At 36.8% G+C, this 20,561-nt stretch overlaps 1 protein-coding gene and 2 pseudogenes across 1 annotated transcript; all 3 read left to right on the top strand.

Moving 5' to 3' along the window:
• The first annotated feature begins 1,797 nt into the window (after positions 1 to 1,797).
• Positions 1,798 to 4,945, top strand: LOC137735728 (receptor-like protein 7). The gene has a single exon (XM_068475171.1). It carries the CDS (start codon positions 1,815 to 1,817, stop codon positions 4,698 to 4,700), a length of 2,886 nt encoding a protein of 961 aa, XP_068331272.1. The 5' UTR covers positions 1,798 to 1,814; the 3' UTR covers positions 4,701 to 4,945.
• A 1,374-nt stretch (positions 4,946 to 6,319) lies between these two features.
• Positions 6,320 to 10,841, top strand: LOC137734242 (receptor like protein 22-like; annotated as a pseudogene).
• A 7,586-nt stretch (positions 10,842 to 18,427) lies between these two features.
• LOC137733194 (large ribosomal subunit protein uL6-like) lies at positions 18,428 to 19,015 on the top strand (annotated as a pseudogene).
• Positions 19,016 to 20,561: the final 1,546 nt, after the last annotated feature.

Raw genomic sequence — 20,561 nt, 5'->3', positions numbered from 1 at the left:
ATGAAATCCCCCCTTCGACTCCACTCCGGCCCCAACCCACCTTTGCTTTCCCAAAACCACTACTCCAACTTCAACCACAAATTCAAAATCTGAAAAAAATTGAAGAACAACCACCCCTTGCGGGTAAATCATATACAACGGGACAAGAAGGCATCGGTGATCCGGCGAACAAAGCCGGCCTCGCATCAAAGATGAAATTTATTGCGAATTAATATGTTATGCGTGTCCTTATTGATCAAGACTTCTTGACTTGACTTTAGAAGACAGGATAGTCAATCTGGAGTTTTTAAGTAAAGGCCTGAATTATTAGTTTTTATGGTGACAGGGTAGTTGAAAAATAGCCCTTCTAAAAAAAAATAGAATTTAAACATCTATGATGAAGTCTATTATGATTTATGCCAAAAACTGAAAAATTTCGTCAACCCTCTATTAATTATTAGCACATGAGCCACACATATTAGGATAAAACGGAACTCTCCATTAATCGTTAGTGCTTGAGGTTTACATGTGAGGCTAACTTTATCATTTTAGTCTCACATGTGAGACTCATGTGCTAACAATTAACGAAATTTTGACGAAATTTTTAATTTCAGGATAAAATCCTAACAGACTTCTAATCCTAATTATTTTAGCACATGTGTTATCTTTCAATTGCCTATCATCACGGGGACTATTAATCCAATTTAGCTTTAAATAAATGTTTCAGAACATGATGCATAATATTAAAGATCAGATGGAACTGGTCAATTGTTTTATTTATTTAGGACTAGTTTGGATGTGCTTTTAAAATGACTGAAAGCGCTTTTAGAGAGACTGAAAGCGCTTTTAGAGAAAATATTTTTTTGGTCCCAAAAGCGCTTAAAGTGCTTCCTGTATGTGCTTCTTCCAGGAAGCACTTTAAGTGTTTTTCCAGAATTTACTTGCATTTTTTCTAAGGATTGGTTCCAAAAATATTTTCACCTAAAGCGCTTTCAGTTATTTTAAAAGCACATCCAAACAAGCACTTATATATTTAGTCAAATGATTGACATTGGGACGGGTGGAATGAATCCTATATCTCAAGTGCATAACTGAATGCTCTTAACTACTTGAGTAACAATCTTTGGACTAATGGTTACTTATATGAGCTCAAGGAGCCTACAAAAGAGATAAAACAAAACACAATTAAGTATTTGCAACTGCACTAGATCAACACCAGTATATTAAGGGCAAGCGTGAGGTTGATTATCATTCAATTGCTACGCCAATGTTAAAGGTCATTCTTTATTTAAAAAGAAAATTGTTCTTTCTATGGTATGACTTAATTCATGGTCAGATGTTAAGCCGTGTATTCTTATATGAAATTAAATTCTAAATCCGACATACAATTACACACATGTATAGAAATTCATTAAGTGTAGAAGAATTGTATCAACAAGAATCAGCTACACTTCCTAGAGACATGTAGTTGGAGGACGTTTCCCCATGGTTAGGGCCTCAACTCCAAGTCGAAGTATTCTCTCTTCCTTGCTTGCTCTTGAGTTAATGAGATATTTCCTTTCTGATGAGAAAAGGACTTTCAGTTTAAAAAATGCAACATAGACCAAAACCAAAACACAAGTTGAATTTTTCAAACTGCAACACCCGTCAAAGTAGTTGCACTCTTGAGTTAATGAGAAATTTCGTTACAATGTCTCTATCATGTTTTAGAAATTATATTGCGGAAGAATTTTATACTGATGTCAGTCTATAAATAGTTGTGTCACTTTGCACTCCATACATAGCTAAGAGTGCAAAAAAAAAAAAAAAAAAAAAAAAATCAAACGATTGTTGTTATGGTGTTACTTGATATCTCCATCATTCGCATGGTTTCAAAACTAGTACTAGTTTTGTTGTTGTTTCATCATGTGGTTATTGCTACCTCTTCCTACTCTTCGCAGAAGCAGTATCCATCTTGCCCTGATGGGGAGAAGTCCGCCCTGCTGCAATTCAAAGACAGCTTTACTATTGACAAATCTGCTTCTAGATCTACCGATGCTTATCCAAAGGTTTCATCATGGAAACCAGCTGAAGGAGGAAATAGCACCTGCTGCTCATGGGAAGGTGTCGAGTGTGATGAGAAGACGGGTCATGTGATTGGCCTAGATCTTGGTAGCAGCTGTCTCCACGGCTCTATCAACAGCAAAAGCAGCCTCTTCCGCCTTGTTCATCTTCAAAGGTTAAACCTCTCTGACAATAACTTCAATTACTCTCAAATTCCTACTAGCATTAGGAATTTTCCAAGCCTTACTCATCTTGACCTCTCTACCTCTGTCTTTTCTGGTCAAGTCCCTTCTGAACTTTCACTGTTATCCAAGTTGACATACCTTAATCTAGCTCTCAATCTCGATAGATTGTCAGAAGATAAGGATCATCAGTCGTCAGAAGAGGAGAATTATCCCTTGTTGAAACTTGAAGCATCAGATCTTGGAAGCCTAGTGCAAAACTTAACTAGTCTCGAAGTGCTTTCTCTCAGTTTCGTAAATGTATCTTCGGCAATTCCTCATTCCATGGCTAATTTATCATCTTTGACAACCCTCTATCTCAGGGACTGTCACCTGTTTGGTGAATTTCCAGTGAGAATTTTCCAACTGCCAAACCTAGAATCTCTTAGTGTGAGATACAACCAAGAATTGACTGGATATTTTCCTGAATTTAATCAAAGCAGTCCTCTCATCTTACTGAAAGTCGGCTTTACTGGCTTTTTTGGAACAATACCCTCTTCAATTCAAAACCTTCATTCACTGCAAAACTTCGATGTGGCTCAACGCAATTTTTCGGAAGCGTTGGTTCCATCTTTTCTTGGGAATCTTAGGCAGCTCACTTATCTAGACATTTCAAACAACAAATTTGAAGGTCCTATTCCTGATTCCTTGGCAAACCTTACCCAACTGGTTACTTTTAGGATTAATAGTGCTACGAATCGATTAACTGGTCCAATCCCATCTTGGTTAGGCAACTTTAGCAAACTAGAGTACCTAGATTTTAATTATAATAGATTAAATGGTTCAATTCCAGCGTCATTTTCAAATCTCACAAACCTTGAGATCCTTTATCTACATTCCAATAGTCTGAGTGGTGTGGTAGAGTTTCAAATGTTTCAAAATCTAAAATTTCTTTACCAACTCCAATTAAATTGGAACAATATAGATTTTGTCACCGAATCCAGAATTGTGAATTCAACAGTTCAACAGTTCACCATTCTAGGATTGAGTTCTTGCAACATAAGAGAGTTTCCATCTTTCTTACAATATCAGAAACGTTTGGAGCGTTTGGACCTTTCTAGAAACAAAATCCGAGGCCAAGTACCAAAATGGATGTGGAACACAAGCATAGAAACTTTGGTATTGTTAGACATTTCTCAAAACCTCATTTCAGACCAACCTCCACTTTTCCTTCCTTGGGTGAATCTGATAAGCTTGGGGTTAACGTCCAACATGTTTCATGGACCATTACCGATACCTCCACCCACCATGAAACTATATTCAGCTGGAGACAACAACTTTACTGGAGAAATCTCACCGTTGCTTTGCAATATGAAAAATCTTCAGTATCTTGACTTGTCAAAAAATAACTTGAGTGGCATGCTTCCTCAATGTCTCGGAAACTTTAGTGATCATCTGATTCTTTTACTTCTTGGAAACAACTCTTTTCACGGAATTATTCCTCAGACATACAACAAAGGAAGCAATTTGAGAATGATTGATGTGAGTTATAACAAGTTGCAGGGGCAGTTGCCGAGGTCATTGGTCAATTGTATGATGCTTGAGTATCTTGTTTTGTCAAACAATCGATTCAATGATGTTTTCCCCATTTGGTTGGGGACTCTTCTTGAGCTAAAACTTTTGGCAATGCGCCATAATGAATTCTACGGTGTGATTGGAAAGTCTAGAAAGAATGTCGATTTCCCCAAGTTACGCATTCTTGATTTGGCTTACAATGATTTTACTGGTGCGGTTCCATCTGTGTTTCCAAATATTACTGTAAACAAGTCAGCATATATGGTCACACACGTAGTTTATGATGTCAATGGATTCACGATTGTTACCGATGTTGATTACCAACTCAAGATAGCAACAAAAGGTTTGGAGCAATACTACCCAAAGATTCGAGAAGAATTTGCATCCTTTGATATCTCAAGCAACAAATTTGAAGGGAAAATTCCAGAATTCATTGGGAATCTTAAGGAGCTTCGTTCGTTGAATCTATCCCACAACATTCTCACTGGTTCTATCCCATCATCCTTTGGAAACTTGATGAAGCTTGAATCATTGGACCTTTCACAAAACAAGCTCTCAGGACGTATCCCCCAACAGCTGGTGCAACTTAATTTTCTTTCCAGTTTCAATGTGTCTCACAACAATCTCACAGGTCCTATACCACAAGGAACCCAGCTTACTTCCTTGAATGTCACTTCATACGAGGGAAACCCAGGGTTGTGTGGAGATCCATTGCCAAAGAAATGTGGAAATCCTAAGGCCCCTGAACTTCCACCTTCAACCGTCGACGAAGGTGATTCTAGCTCAGAAGGCATATTTGAATTTGATTGGAAAATTGTTTCGGCCGGATGTGGAAGTGGGTTGGTAGTGGGAGTAGTTCTTGCAGATGTTGTGATCACAAGGAGGCCCGACTTGTTTCTTAAGATTGTTGGAATGATCAGGCAAATGATAAGGAAAATTTAGAGTACTAGTGGGGGAAGTAGAAATTCAGTTTGTTACCGTTACGCATTTCGTTTGTTTTCTCTGTTCTAGTTTCTTTCCTTCTCTTTCTATATGTTTAGTTATAAGTTTGTATCAGGTTATGTAAGTGTATGTCCCTCCTATTTTCTTGTAATTTCGGTTTCTTTTCTTTCTTCTTTCTTTATTTTGAGGGGTAAGGTTTATGTCCCCCCCTGACTAAGTGTAACTTCTTTTGTTTATTTAATAAATTTTCCCTCGTACTGTTGATGTTTCTTTTATAAAAAGACGATAGAATGTATTGGTGCTTTTTAGCTTTTAGTTGATTGTGTTCATGTTCAAGACTCAGCCCTATATATCATATTGTTTTTAAGTTATATCAGTTTACTTGTACCCTCGAGTTTCTTTAACAATTAAATGGAGATAGAAAGTAAAGTAAATAAAGATAGTAGAGTGCTGCACGTTTTCATGGATTTGGATTTTTTGAAATTAGAATGAAAGCAACTATGTTCATTTGGAAGGATTCTTATTCATTCGATTAATTGGAGACAATCTTTTCAATCAAATGAAATCGAAACTTTCCTAGCTATGCCTTAGTAACTAAGAATACTTGTACAACAGTTACATATTTAAGAGTAATGTGTATAGCAAGAATTGTCTAAAATTCTAAAACCAGAGCTACGAAATTTGTACAACATTTTGTTCCAATCATCGGAGGGAATGAATGAGAATCGTGGATTACAAGGGAATTGGTTTTGTAGGAACAACTTGTAAACTGAATACATCAGTTGTGCAATAGGCAACAAATGCAAAAGGGTTGGTGGACTTGAAGCGCAGAAACAGAAAACATCAATGTCGTTAGCCCTAAAACTTGTGTTATATCATTAATGAAATAATAATGTTATCGTTAATATAAATATCTATCTTATAAATTCTCCTCGATAGTTTCCATGCTCATTGTGACTTAATTTTTCTCTTGTCGTGCAAGGATAATACACTTTTTATTCTTGCAGAAAACATTTTCACATGAAGAATATTATAACCTTGTAAGTACTTTTATGTACCATTTTTCAAAATTATTGACATATTTTAACAAGACAATTAATGGGAAAAAAAAGAAGTCATTAGTACATGTGAAGAGGTGAAAGCGAAAGTCCCACATTGGAGAATAACAAAACCTTTCATTTTATTGACATATTTTAACAAGAAAATTAATGGGAAATAACAAAACCTTTTTGTGTTTTTGTGTGATGAATTCATATTTACAATAGAGAAACAAGACTGTCAAAGTAGAAATGACAGATAAAGTTGATGCGACTCTAAACTATTGGGTTTCTATTAGATCAATTAGCCCAGTTATTATTGTTATTAGCTATTAGGCTCATTACATATGTGATATCATTAGGCTCATTTATATCTCAAACTCTAGCTATCTTTGGTGTACTTAAACCCTTTTTATGAATGAAAATATGAATTTCCTTTTATTTCCTTTTCTACTTCCGGCATTTACTTTCTTGCAATTTCCCTTTTACCATGTTTGATCCTATCAATTGATTTCCTTTTCCACCGTGGATCTGTGGTTTGCCTTCGTTGATCCCACACTTCCGGCACCGTGAAGAAGTGTGATGGATGTGTGGTCTGGTCTTCTATTGGAATCCAGAAACCAATGTTTCTTATGGAGGAGCTTCGGCTGCTTCGATTGGCGAGGGTCTTCTATTGGATACCTTGACTATTGGTCTACATCTAGCTTTCTCTCCCTTTTAACTATTCTACTTGAATTTCAGCTTGTATGGGATCTGGGGCATGCATTTTGCAAATTAAGCTGTGCAGCTTTTGCATTAGTTTTCTCATTCCGTTCCAAGTGGATGAGGTTAGACCATGATGAGTTCGAGGAATTTGTACTGTCCGGCAAACAAGGGTTTACCTTCAGTTCTGAAATATCCCTTGTTGAGTTCTTAGATGATGCTAATGCATATGTGCTGCCAGTGTCATTGACAAGTTTTGCGTTACCTATTTTCGTAGCTTCAAAACTTGTCAAGGAAAAATATTCTCTAGCAGTGGGTACAGAGCCATTGGATGGTCTTTTCACTATAAATTCGAACCCATTCCAACTGGAGACATTTGAGAACATGTTGCTAACTTGGGTAACACAACCTACTGCTCGATTTTTACTAGATGGCATGCATTACCATGGTGTGCTGAACAAGGCATTTCTATCAGCTTCACAGAGGCTTTTGCAAGTTATAGAGGTTATTTCTAAGTACATGAGTCCATTGGTAGCTTCCTATATTGCTTATGCAAATCAAATCCATGTGGTTCTTGCCTTCTATATTGACAGCATTGGTATAATAACTGATTTTGGCAAGCATTTTGATGGTGATGAGTATGTATCATGGTGCCACTTCAATGCTAAATACAATGTCGACCTCATGGCAGCCTTGTTTATGGCTCATACGACTCATATTCGTTTAATGGAGAGGTACTTTCCAGATCCTACTACCTCATTGCCTCCTGCTCAGGTTCTACCTCCAGTATTTACACTTGTTCTTTGTTTGGTTTCACACTTTCATATGCTTGAATCAGATCATATTTATACTTGTTCTTTGTTGGGTTGGGGAAGCTGTAGTGTTCTTATCACTACACCTATGGAATGAAGTTTTGCGCTGTAATTTTGTTCTAGTTGATCGTTTTCATCACCATGGTATATGGAGAGTTACCTTGGGAAATATGAGAGCAGCACTAGATTCTGCAATTTGGTTTTCTGTGTACAAGGGATTTACTATAATTGGTTGGAATCATTTCACTGCTTTAGTTCGTGTGAACATGATCCATATTCTTTATGGGGAAGGAATACAACCATCACTTTCACGAAGTGTTCGGGGTTCAAACAAGACAGAGTGGTAGAGAAATGATTACCTAATTCGCTTTTTCACCTACATATTCCAGAGTAATGAGTCCCCTGTAATATGGTTTTTCAAGAGTGAGATGTCACATACAGCTAGGATTAGACCCATTCGCTCTGTAGTGTACCAGATGACAAACACATTTGGTGGTGTGCCAAACTGTTTCGATTATTGGAAGGGTCTAGCACTCTTTTTGCAGCATGAGATGATAAATTATGGAATGTTCTGTGCCGATTCACTGCTCTACTTAAGCGATTATCAAGCCATCCAATCATCCATGGAATTTCGCAACGGGGGTGAGATCTCTTTGAATTCTTTTGGTGTATTGCTGAACAACAATTGGCCTTCACTCACTAATCTTGAGGTATTCAATGGCTTTGTGACAAGTTATTTGCCATACTATTTTTGGGCCTCCAACCTATTTCCAGAGCATGATGCAGAGGCTTTCGAATATGATGAAGAAACCTGTATTTTGCTTGACCATTCATCGGAGATGCTGCTTGCTATGAAATGGGTGCTATTGGTACAACATACCCTATTTCTTGCCATCTTTAATTCAATCTATCTACCACACGAGTTTGTGGTTGGTGATGCAACAAGGCTGATTGTTCTCGTGTTCAGTGTTGTCAAAATCAGTGTGCTTCAACTATTTTATTCCATCTCAAAGTATTTGGCAAGACTGCCTGATTTCATTTTGGCAGGATCTGAGTTACTGATATTTGTTTTTTGGGTGAACACACCGAAGATGTTTTGGAAGAACATGGTTCGTGATTTAAAGTCCGTACAGAAGCTAATACTGAATATGAGTATGGTACACCGTTTGGCAAATTGGCTGGCCTCTTTCCAGACTGCTGCAAGCTTCTTTCTCGGCTTGAGAGGCTTGAGGACAAGCCTCATCTTAAGGGGGTGGGATTGATGCGACTCTAAGTTATTGGGCTTCTATTAGATCAATTAGACCAGCTATTGTTGTTATTAGCTATTAGGCCCATTACATATGTGATATAATTAGGCCCATTTATATTTCAAATCCTAGCTATCTTTGGGTGTATTTAAACCCCTTTTATGATGAAAAGAGACTGAATTTCCTTTGATTTCCTTTTCCATTTCTTGCATTTACTTTCTTGCAATTTCCTTTTTACCATGTCTGATCCTATCAAAGGCTTCCAATCCAAATTCCTAATCGGAAAAATACATCATACCAAGAATTGACTGGATATTTTCCTGAATTTAATCAAAGCAGTCCTCTCATCTTACTGAAAGTCGGCTTTACTGGCTTTTTTGGAACAATACCCTCTTCAATTCAAAACCTTCATTCACTACAAAACTTCGATGTGGCTCAATGCAATTTTTCGGAAGGGTTGGTTCCATCTTTTCTTGGGAATCTTAGGCAGCTCACTTATCTAGACATTTCAGCCAATAAATTTGGAGGTCCAATTCCTGATTCCTTGGCAACCTTACCCAACTGGCAACTTTTAGGATTAGTACGAGTCGATTAACTGGTCCAATCCTATCTTGGTTAGGCAACTTTAGCAAACTAGAGTACCTAGATTTTGCTTTTAATAGATTAAATGGTTCAGTTCCTGCGTCATTTTCAAATCTCACAAATCTTCAAATCCTTTATCTACAATTGAATAGTCTGAGTGGTGTAGTAGAGTTTCAAATGTTTCAAAATCTACAATTTCTTTTCCAACTTCAATTAAGTTGGAACAGTTTAGAATTTGTCACTATGAATTCAACAGTTCAACAGTTCACCGTTCTTGGATTGAGTAATTGCAACCTAACAGAGTTTCCATCCTTCTTACAATATCAGAAGGGGTTGGAGCGTTTGGAAATTGCTGGAAACAAAATCCGAGGCCAAGTACCAAACTGGATGTGGAACACAAGCATAGAAACTTTGGTCTATTTAGACATAAGTGGAAACTTCTTTTCAGGCCAATTTCCGCTTGTCCTTCCTTGGGTGAACCTGGTAGGCATAACGTTTTCGTCCAACATGTTTCATGGATCACTACCGGTACCTCCTCCAACTATGCTAGAATATACAGCTACAGACAACAACTTTACTGGAGAAATCTCATCATTGCTTTGCAATATGAAAAATCTTCAGTTGCTTGACTTGTCGAAAAATAAGTTGAGTGGCATGCTTCCTCAATGTCTCGGAAACTTTAGTGATGATGTGACTCTTTTACTTCTTGGAAACAACTCCTTTCACGGAGTTATTCCTCAGACATACAACAGCGGAAGCAGTTTGAGGATGATTGACGTGAGTCACAACAAATTGCACGGGCAGATACCAAGGTCATTGGTCAATTGTGCGAGGCTTGAGTATCTTGTTTTGTCAAACAATCAATTCAATGATGTTTTTCCCATTTGGTTGGGGACTCTTCAAGAGTTAAAACTTTTGGCAATGCGCCATAATAGATTCTACGGTGTGATTGGAAAATCTAGAAAGAATGTCGATTTCCCCAAGTTACACATTCTTGATTTGTCTTACAATAATTTTACTGGCGCCGTTCCATTTATGTTTCCAAGTATTATTGTTAACAAGTCAGCATATATGTTCACAGACGTAGCTTATGATGCCAGTGGAGCCAGGATTATTAGATATGCTGGTTACGCACTCACACTAGCAACAAAAGGTTTGGAGCAATACTATCCAATGATTCGAGAAGAATTTGCATCCTTTGATATCTCCAGCAACAAATTTGAAGGGGAAATTCCAGACTTCATTGGGAAGCTTAAGGAGCTTCGTTCGCTGAATCTTTCCCACAACATTCTCACTGGTTCTATACCATCATCCTTCAGAAACTTGACGAAGCTTGAATCGTTGGACCTTTCACAAAACAAGCTCTCAGGACAGATCCCCCAACAACTGAGGCAACTTAATTTTCTTGGCAGTTTCAATGTGTCTCACAACAATCTCACAGGTCCTATACCACAAGGAACGCAGCTTAATTCATTGAATATCACTTCATACGAGGGAAACCCAGGGTTGTGTGGAGATCCATTGCCAAAGAAATGTGGAAAGTCTAAGGCCCCTCAACGTCCACCATCAACCGTAGACGATGGTGATTCTAGCTCAGCGGGAATATTTGAATTTGATTGGAAAATTGTTTCGGCCGGATGTGGAAGTGGGTTGATTGTGGGAGTAGTTCTTGCAGATGTTGGGATCACAAGGAGGCCCGATATGTTTCTTAAGATTGTTGGAATGATCAGACAAATGATCTGGAAAATTTAGAGTACAAGTGGTGGGCGTAGAAATTGAGTTTGTCACAATGTTATGCATTTGTTGTTGTCGTTTGTTTTCTCTGTTGTGGTTTCTTTCCTTCTGTTTCTATATGTATAGTTGTAAGTTTGTTTCACGTTATGTATGTTCCCCTATTTTCTTGTATTTTAGCTTTCTTTTCTTTATTCTCTCTTTATTTTGAGGGGTAAGGTTTATGTCCTCCCTGACTAGGTGTAACCTTTTTATTTTATTCAATAAAAATTTTCCTCATACCGTTAAGGTTTCTTTAAAAAGAAGGAAAGAATGTACTTGTGCTTTTTAGCTTTTAGCTGATTGTGCTGTTCAAATTCAAGACTTTGCCCTATATATCATAGTGTTTTAAGTTATATCAACGTTTGTTTGTACCGTCGAGTTCCTTTAACAAAAAAAAAAAATGGAGATGAAAGTAATGTAAATAAAGATAGTAGAGTGCTGCATGTTGTCATGGATTCGGATTTTCTGAAATTAGAATGAAAGCAGCTATGTTTATTTAAAAGGATTCAATATTGATTCGATTAATTGGAGACATTTTTTTCAATCAAATGAAATCGAAACTGTCCTATGCCTCAGTATCTAAGAATACTTGTACAACAGTTAGAAATTTAAGAGTAATGTTGTCTAAAATTCTAAAACTAGAGCTATGAAATTTGTACAACATTTCGTTCCAATCATCGAAGCGAATGAATTAGAATCGTGAAGTACAAGGGAACTGGTTTTGAAGAAACTGCTTGTAAACTGAATATTAACATCCAAGAGTTGTGCAATAGGCAACAAATGCAAAAGGGCTGGCGGACTTGAAGTGCAGAAACATGAAACATCAATGTCGTCTATTAAATATCTATCTTATAAATTCTCCTCAATAGTTTCTGTTGAAATATTCCATATCGACCGTATTTATGAGAACATAAGAGTTTAAATATATTAACCTCACTCCAACTAATACCGAGGCCTTTTGTGATAAAACTCCACACTTACCGTACTTTGCAGGAGGTAATTAACAAGTTGGAGACAATATCGGTGTTGTTGGTCTCTCTGATAATTCTACAGTTCCCATGCTCATTGTAACTTAATTTTTCTTTTATTGTATGAGGACAATACATCTTTTATTCTTGCAGAAAGCCCATGCTCATTGTAACTTAACTTCTCTTTTATTGTACGAGGACAATACACCTTTTATTCTTGCAGAAAACATTTTCATGTGAAGGATATCGTAAGAGTACTTTTATGTCCCATTTTTCAAAATTTATTGGCATATTTTAGCAAGAAAACTAATGGGAAAAACAAGTTATTTGTACAACATGTGAAGATGTGGAGGCCAAAGTCCCATGTCGGAACATAACAAAACCTTGCAAGAGTTTATAAAAAGTTAAACTACTATTTATATTGCCCCGTTTGATAGTACATACCTTTTAATTGTATCAGAACAGATTGGTTCATATGTAAAACTCAACTTCCAGATTGGCCCACATATAAAACTTAACAGTCACGTATACTACACTTAACTTGATTTGTGCTGTGTTGTCCATCTGATAGCTCCCGGTCCCTGTTTATTGCCTGTTGGTGGCTTCCATCTGATCGTTTTGTTCCGCATGCTAGTTGTAGGTTTTTAAGACAAAATAATCTAATCTAAGGTTAAAACAATTGTTTGTACGTATCACTTACTGAATAAAATTTGAGAAAGCTTTCCCGATTGAAGGAGCAATTACATATGTGATGTCAACAACCAAATTAACCAATCTCTCTCAAGAGAGACGCACCTAGATAATGGCCGAAGAGAAATTTCACCCGTTGAGTAAGGACAAGGGCAAGCCACGCCTAAAGACAGTTACTATTCACTATGAAAAGTAATTATATTTGTGCAATTTCACCCATATATATTTACACATATTTTAATGCTTTGTTGACCTTATCCTCTCCGTATCATTATCACCTTATATTTTTTATGAGATTTTCAATTATTCTCTTTGTATCATATGTCATTATTATTTATTATTAATATCAACTCATATTTATTATACAATTGTAGACCATTCACGTCTTGCCACGTGAAATGCTAAGAGTATTCCAAATAAGATGTTAAATTTAAAACATCAAATTGATATTTGATGGCTTGTGTGGCAATTTGACATTTTATAAAAAAAATTTGATCCACCTAATATGTTAAATAATAATGTCAATCTAAATTTTTTTTTTTATCACTTTGTGGGATCCATTTATTGAGGCAACTAACCAAATTCTTAGAATACACGATAGTTTTTACATATTGCATTTTCTTTTTTTGAATAAATTATTACATATTGCATTAAATCTATTAAAACAATACTTAATGAAATTGAAAACTGTGACATCCCGTTCCTAGTTTAATATTATTTTATTCCCTAATCATGTGAAATTACAAAAATGCCCATGACAGTTGGAAATCCTTTGTGGACATTTGAGTCCTTATCACTTCTTGTTCCTTTGCACATATTTCTCGGTGATTTCTTACGAACACGTGAGCATGAACGGGTATAAATTGAACGAATTATGCACATTTCCCAATGAAAGGAAAAATGGTAATTTTGCACTCTTGGGAATTATTACTTGTTTATCGAGACAATAGTGAGTTAGCGGTATTGCAAGCTGCACACTGTAATATCAATGACTTATTCGTTGGGTTCGTTAAGCAAGTGGGCAAGTAGGCCCGTTTGCGTTCGTATTTTATTAATTAGGCCTCGTGCCTAATTAATTATTGTTTGGGCTTGACCCAAAGACACACACACATTATCAGAGTACTCGACCATACAAATGCATGGGCTTAAGCGGAATTGAATTCAGAGTTAGAACAAAGACTTTTCGGAACTACGAAGTAGAAGGGCATTTTGGTAAATTCACTATTCTAGATAATTTGCGCCTTTATATTTTAATATTTTATGTCTAGAGGGACCCACCCACATGGGTCTCCTCTTCCCTTTGTCCTCATGTCACCTCTTTTCCCACTCTCTCAGATTCCCTTATCTCTCTATTGCCATTACATCTCTCATCTTTCATCTCAAACTCTCTCTACGATCTTTGTGCAACATAGAGTAGCCAAGCACCATCATGTTCACCACCTTATTCGGCAAGCTCCACTAGAACTACCAGAGGCCAAACAGTCTAATAGAGGCGGCATACCTTTCGGGGATGTTGACTCAACATCCATTAAGTACGTTTATCCTTGTAGGCATGTTTATAGTTGGTATATGATCTTGTCACTTTAACTAGATCAGAAGAATGTGTTTGGAGCAACATTTTGAAAGCTAGAATTCATCGCACTTGCTTACCACACTTGTGCAGTATGGGGATCGAGATGAGACACAGTGGGCAACGTCCATGCAAATTCGAACCGTTCTACAAGAACGTTGACGTTCTTATCTCCTTCTAACAGCGGGAAGACTGTCTTATTGAATTGACAATCCGCAAATGAGCAGTGAAGAGATCGCATGAAATGGCTCTAATAAAGCTAGTGTGAAGGAGAATCATAATCGACAAAGATTCACATCCTTCTTTGAGGACACATATTGGTACATTGTGGCGGCAAAACTTGGCACATGGAATGCACACCCAAAACGTGTAAATACGAAACGTCAAGTTCGTACCAACTGTAACATCGAATAGGTTCGGTGGCAACAAACCTTAAGGTGGACCAAATAGCTGCGTACAAGATTGCATAGCCCTAGGCAAAAACCAAAAACTTGTTACGGTCACAAGGTCCGGGCAATCATTTAAATTGCGCTTTTATGATCACTATGCGGGGCTATTTGGGGTGAACATGGGAATTAGATGTTCAATTATAAACCCAAATGACATGCAATACTTTATCGAAAACCGTTGATATAAATTCTCTAGCATTATCGAGTCTCCCGGACTTTAAGGGATAAGTAGGGTGGTGAACCCTTAAAATCGGCCAAGAGATTTAGCAGTAATGTGAGTAGACAAACATGTGACCAGTTTGTCGATTCATCAACCAAAGCCATAAGTATTTATATGGTTCGCATTTTGGTTGTATTAGTTCACATATATTCCTTTTCCACTATGAAAAGAGGGTGATTTCGTATCTTTGCAAGGAATGATTTAGAAAATCAATTTCCCCAATGAGTAAGCTTGACAAAGTGTACTTGTAGACACAAGATCCTTACTTCGGGTAAGGAGATGCATCGTAACATCATTGTTCAACCTATGTGTCCCAAATGGTCATGCCAAATCAAATAAACTACTTAATCACTAGCCTCCAGGCCGGCCACATGTGGCATGTTCCCAGTTGGAAGACAGCCCATTGGCCCCAAAGCAAAGTTGTAGGCTCATTTTTGGAGTTGGTGCAAAGATATTTCACTTTATATTCTTCAATGGTTTCATTCACGATCATTGTCATCTTAAATATCGTTAAGACTCAACGACGTTCTTTCGGAACGAGGAGAATATAAGGTCTTTGAAATGGTAATGTAGTACCATTCATACAATGAGGAGCATGCCAATGCTCTTAATCAGGTTGGATATACCTGAAGTCGTTGCTAAATATGTGATTTTAGGTATAAAGTTAGTGTCACATTCATCCAGACTACTAACTTTCCTACATTCGTACCTAATGACATATTTAATTGAATTCGGTCACATGCATACAAGAACACATGATTCAATTAACTCATATTCGAGGGCAATATCAATAAGATTATCCATAACTAAAACAAACACCAAACGTGAATCCAAGAACATGGAAAAATGTTCACAAAGTAAATGTTTTACTGAGAGGATTTGGCCTACAAGGCATTCATATCAAAATTCTGCTCTTCCAATGGTGTTCGGTGAAGCAAAAATAGTTTCACATATTAACTATGAGATTGGTACTCCTTAACGACATTGGTAGAGGCACGAACAGGTGCATAACCAATGATTTATTCCATCAAGACGGAAGTAGATTCTGTAGGGTTAAGGTTTAGGAATACTATCTCTTATTCTTGAAGTTTTAGGTCTTAGGTGCCAAGGATCATGCTTTAAGCATGATGCCACACCTTGGCAGGCCCTGATTCTACCATATGTTGTAAAAACAAACTCGAAATTGGATTATGAGAGAGATAAACCCATAATTGGGTTCGGTAGATTCCAGCTAAAGCTAGAAGGTCTGTTTGGTAGGCCTCTACCGAAGTAGAGGAATACCTTTCGATGCACCTCTTCCGAAGCAGAGCATGCCCTTTGGTGCATCCCTGCCAAAACAGGGCACCACCATTCGATAGGCTTTGACCAACTGGGTTGAGCCATTCGGTAAACTCCAACCGAACTGGATATATACTGTTCGGTAAACTTCAGCCAAAGTTGGGTCTATACCTTTCTTTCATGTTTGTGGTAGTAATTAGATCTGAGAATTTGGTAAACTTCTGTTCTTTACATGACTACCTCATGAGCGAGTTAGAAACATGGCAGTACGAGAAAAAGTATTCTCAAGACGAAATTCTATCAGATTTATAAACTTCAAAATCGTACTCATTCATAGACGTAATCATGGTGTGCTTCAGGCAATATATTTCATGATTAGACGGTTCGTAGGAATGAGCCAAAGAGCCATGGAATCCTCATTCGGGAGGTATTTCCTTTTGTAATGCTTCGGGCATAAGTCTTCGAATAAAGATCATGGCAAAGGCTTATTTAGCTCTTCCATACCATTGTTAGCTTCAATTATTTCTCAACTTCTTGATAGTCAAGTGGAGATTCACATCTTGTATCCATATGAAGTGGTTTCTGTCAAGAAACGTCCAAATTAATGAAATCAAACTTGTTACAATTCGACAATCTACTTAATAGAGGGAACAAGATTGTGATTGGTGCTATGGAAATAAGATATCCATAAGCATCAAAGTTAGAACATTCAGGTTCTAAGACATGGTTTACATGAAAAACATCGGGTTTTCATGGGTGTATTGTTTTACGAAAACTTAGGGTTTCAAAGGCACTAACTTCGAAACTACAAATTCAAGTTTAGTTATGAACTTCTGGTTCATAAAAAGAGGTACGTGTAAGAACACAAAATACAATATTCAATTAAGTGTAGTGGATTTGGGTTGCTTCAAGAACTCAAGTGTGAGTGCTTCAGGACTACGAAAGGTAGTCAACAATTCAAAGAAAAGAAATAAAATATTGAGTCGTTAATGTCCAAAAATGGGCTACAGGCCAATAATTTTGTATATCTTGTCAGATTAGTGGATTGTTGGTCACTTTAATTAATTCAATAGATCGAGGCCATTCAGGGTCAATCCTAGAAGAAAAATAAAACAAAGTTTCAGGCCATAATTTGGGCTAGACGGCTACGGGCCATTTGAAAGAAAAACCCAAAAAATTGGCTAAGACCATGAAATTGGGCACCAAAAATATGGATGCGGGTTGAAAGAAAAAAAAGCCAAAAATGGCTTTAGGCCGAGAAAAAAGAGGTAGCCCAGCATTGGATTGCTGGTTGCTGTCCAATCTGAATAGCCTAGCAACTGCAGGCTGTGGTTCGGATGTGTGGGGCTATGCAGGCTTGCTGCACTCATTGGCCGAGAGAGAAAAAAATTCACAAGTAGCAGGCTTGCTACTACAATGCAAGCCAGGGTGGGAAAACAAAACAAAAGCCCAGCAACATGGGTTGCTACAGGCGGACCATTGCGTGGAGGAAACCAAGTAGCAGTCGAGTTTTTGGGCCAAGGAGCAGAAGCCCAGCAAGGCTGGCTTCTAATGAGGTGGCACGGATTAGGGTTGCAGGCCCAATCGTGAAGAACCCAAGCATGCAGGCTTGGTGATACACACACAGCAAGCCCAAATGGCTGCTACACTTTTGGTCCATGTTTAGCTGAAGCCGCGATTTTCCCATATTTTCTTTATATATATATATATATATATATATTTTTTTGAAATCTAGGGTTTGAAAAAAAAAACCCTAAATTGCTTCTAATTTCTTTCGATTCTTTGACTCACAAATTCCACATAGCGATTTATAATTGCGTAGTGCATGAATGTGTGTGTGTGTGTGTGTGTCAGAAGGAAAATATAAATATAAGGGTTCATGCATTACGAGGAATGTTTTCATGCTTCATGGTCGTTTCAAATATCTTCCTTTATTTTAAACGTACTAAATTGGCAGAAAACAACAAAAGCCTTTGAATTTGTAGAAGATCCTTCTTGGAATGCCGGGATTGCATCTCCAATGCGTTGTATCATGTTCAACACATAAAAATTAAATTGAATCAATAACATGTAGATCAATTCAATAAAATAATAAATAAATCATAAAAAGAAAGGAAAACTAATGATAAGGGTTTGAAAATTTTGAATGTTAACCAAAAATCATGTACTAACTTTATTTAATGGTTAGGACAAAACCCAATATTAAACTAGCCCAGTTAAAATGGTCCAAACTATAAATTTCCGATTTTGCCCCTACGGCAAGTCTTTGTTCGTTTATCCTCTCTTCCTTTCTTATCTCTGTTATTCCCTGCCTCCATAACCTCAAATTCCTCATCTCCTTTCGTCACCAACCGGAGTTGCAAAGCGAGAGAGTGAGAGAAACAACCAGAGCAGCGAATATGATGACCATCCTCTCCTCTGAGACCATGGACATCCATGACGGTGTCAAGATCAAGGTCCACGCCAAGATCATTAAGGACCTCACGGGAATACGACCAGAAAGCGGAAGCTGAAGGTCAAGGCCTGGATCAAATCCCTCAAAATCAGCCCCGCCATCCGCACCGCTCTCTCCCACATCGGAAATCTCATCACCAAGGGGTATCGCTACAAGATGCGTTTGTGTATGCTAATTTTTCCATCAATGCCTCCATCACTAATAAGACCAAGTTGATCGACACACATAACTTTTTGAAAGAAGGTGAGTAAGGTGGATATGATGATGTTTCTATCACCCAATGTGAAAAGGTCAAGGATAACCCCATCTTGGATGGACATGAATTTTTCTCGATCTTATGCCCTGATCAACCAGAAATGCCATCTTATATATCAGGAAGTTTCTTGATGGTATCTATGTAAGTGAGAGGGGAACCATTGTTGCAGAGGAATGAAGGGTGCTTGTTTTTGTGTTCTTTCTGAATGTAGTTTAATTTCTTCATGGGATTGGCTAGTTATTCCTTTTGTTGGAGAGTTCCTGTGGAAGAAAATATATCAAGGGGCAGATGCGGGCTGCGGGTTCTGTTGAATGTTTGATTGTGTTGCTGTTTTTGGTAAGAAATTAGTGAGAAATATATTAAATATCTGTCCTGGTTGATATATTTGATTCATTTCATAGAGGAATAATGGAGAAACTGATGGATTTAAGTACTTGAGGGAAAGCTGCCCTTTTGTAATCACTAAGCTACTACGTTACGTTGGAAGTATGAGTGAGCATTCTTTTGTTACTTTTGGGTACGAGGAAGCATTGATTGGAATGGAAGGCATATTTAAGGCAAAGTTGTATTGATTTGGAAAATAAGCCATTAGAATGCTAAAATAAAAATGAGAGTTTGGTTCGTTTATTTTTTTTGTTTGCTTGGAATATCTCATGTTCTCAAGGATTTGTTTTGTGATGTAGTTTATAAACCTTTGATGATGGATGGCTATTATATGTGTGCATTTGGGGTGCTGTGTCGTGTGTTTGTGAATGAAAATAATAAATTTGTAAATGAAAATTTATGTGGTGTATTTGGAGGTGTTTTAAAATTGTGTTTTTATTTCATGCATAACAAAAAAATCGTTGTTTAGTTTAAGAAATAGTGATATTACTCGTGTTCAATTCTATAAATAGTTAATGTTCAATTTTAGAAATAGTTAGTGTTCAATTTTAGAAATAGGTAGTGTTCAATTTCAGCAATAGTACTCGTGTTCAGTTTCATAAATAGTACTCGTGTTCAGTTTCAAAAATAGTACTCGTGTTCAATTTCATAAATAGTTCTCGTGTTCACTTTCATAAATAGTAATTGTGTTCAGTTTCATAAATAGTGATAATACCCATTTTCAATTTAAGAAATAGTTAGTGTTAAGTTTAAGAAATAGTGATAATCGCAGTGTTCAGTTTAAGAAATAGTGACAACACACATATTCAATTCTAGAAATAGTGTTTAGTTTAAAAATTAGTGATGACATCAGTACTCAGTTTAAGAAATAATGATAGTATCTTTGTTCAATTCGAAAAATAGTTAGTATTTAGTTTAAGAAATAATGATGGTACAAGTTTTCAATTTAATAAATAGTCAGTTTTCAATTAATAAATAGTCAGTTTTCAGTTCTAGAGATAGTCAGTGTTTAGTTTAAGAAATAGTAACAGTACCTATGTTCAATTCTAAAAATAGTCAGTGTTCAACTTAAGAAATAATCAGTATTCAGTTTAAGAAATAGTGATAATATTAGTCTTAAGTTTAAGAAATAGTGATAATACCCATGTTTAATATAAAAAATAGTGAGTATTCAGTTTAAGAAATAGTGATAATATTTGTGTTCAGTTTACGAAATAGTGAATGTTCAGTTTAAGAAATAGTGATAGTACCACTACTCAGTTTAAGAAATAGTGAGTGTTCAGTTTAAGAAATAATGATAGTGCCAGTGTTTAATTTAAGAAATAATAATAGTACTAGTGTTCTATTTAATAAATAGTATCGATACCCCTATCCAATTCGAGAAATAGTTAGTGTTCAATGTTTATAATTGATAATTTTGTTTAATTGGGGAAATAAT

Source organism: Pyrus communis, chromosome 5 (genome assembly GCF_963583255.1).
Source record: "Pyrus communis chromosome 5, drPyrComm1.1, whole genome shotgun sequence".
Taxonomy (NCBI): Eukaryota; Viridiplantae; Streptophyta; class Magnoliopsida; order Rosales; family Rosaceae; genus Pyrus; species Pyrus communis.
The sequence above is the reverse complement of the archived record's forward strand: the minus strand, read 5'-3'. Positions and strand labels throughout refer to the sequence as shown.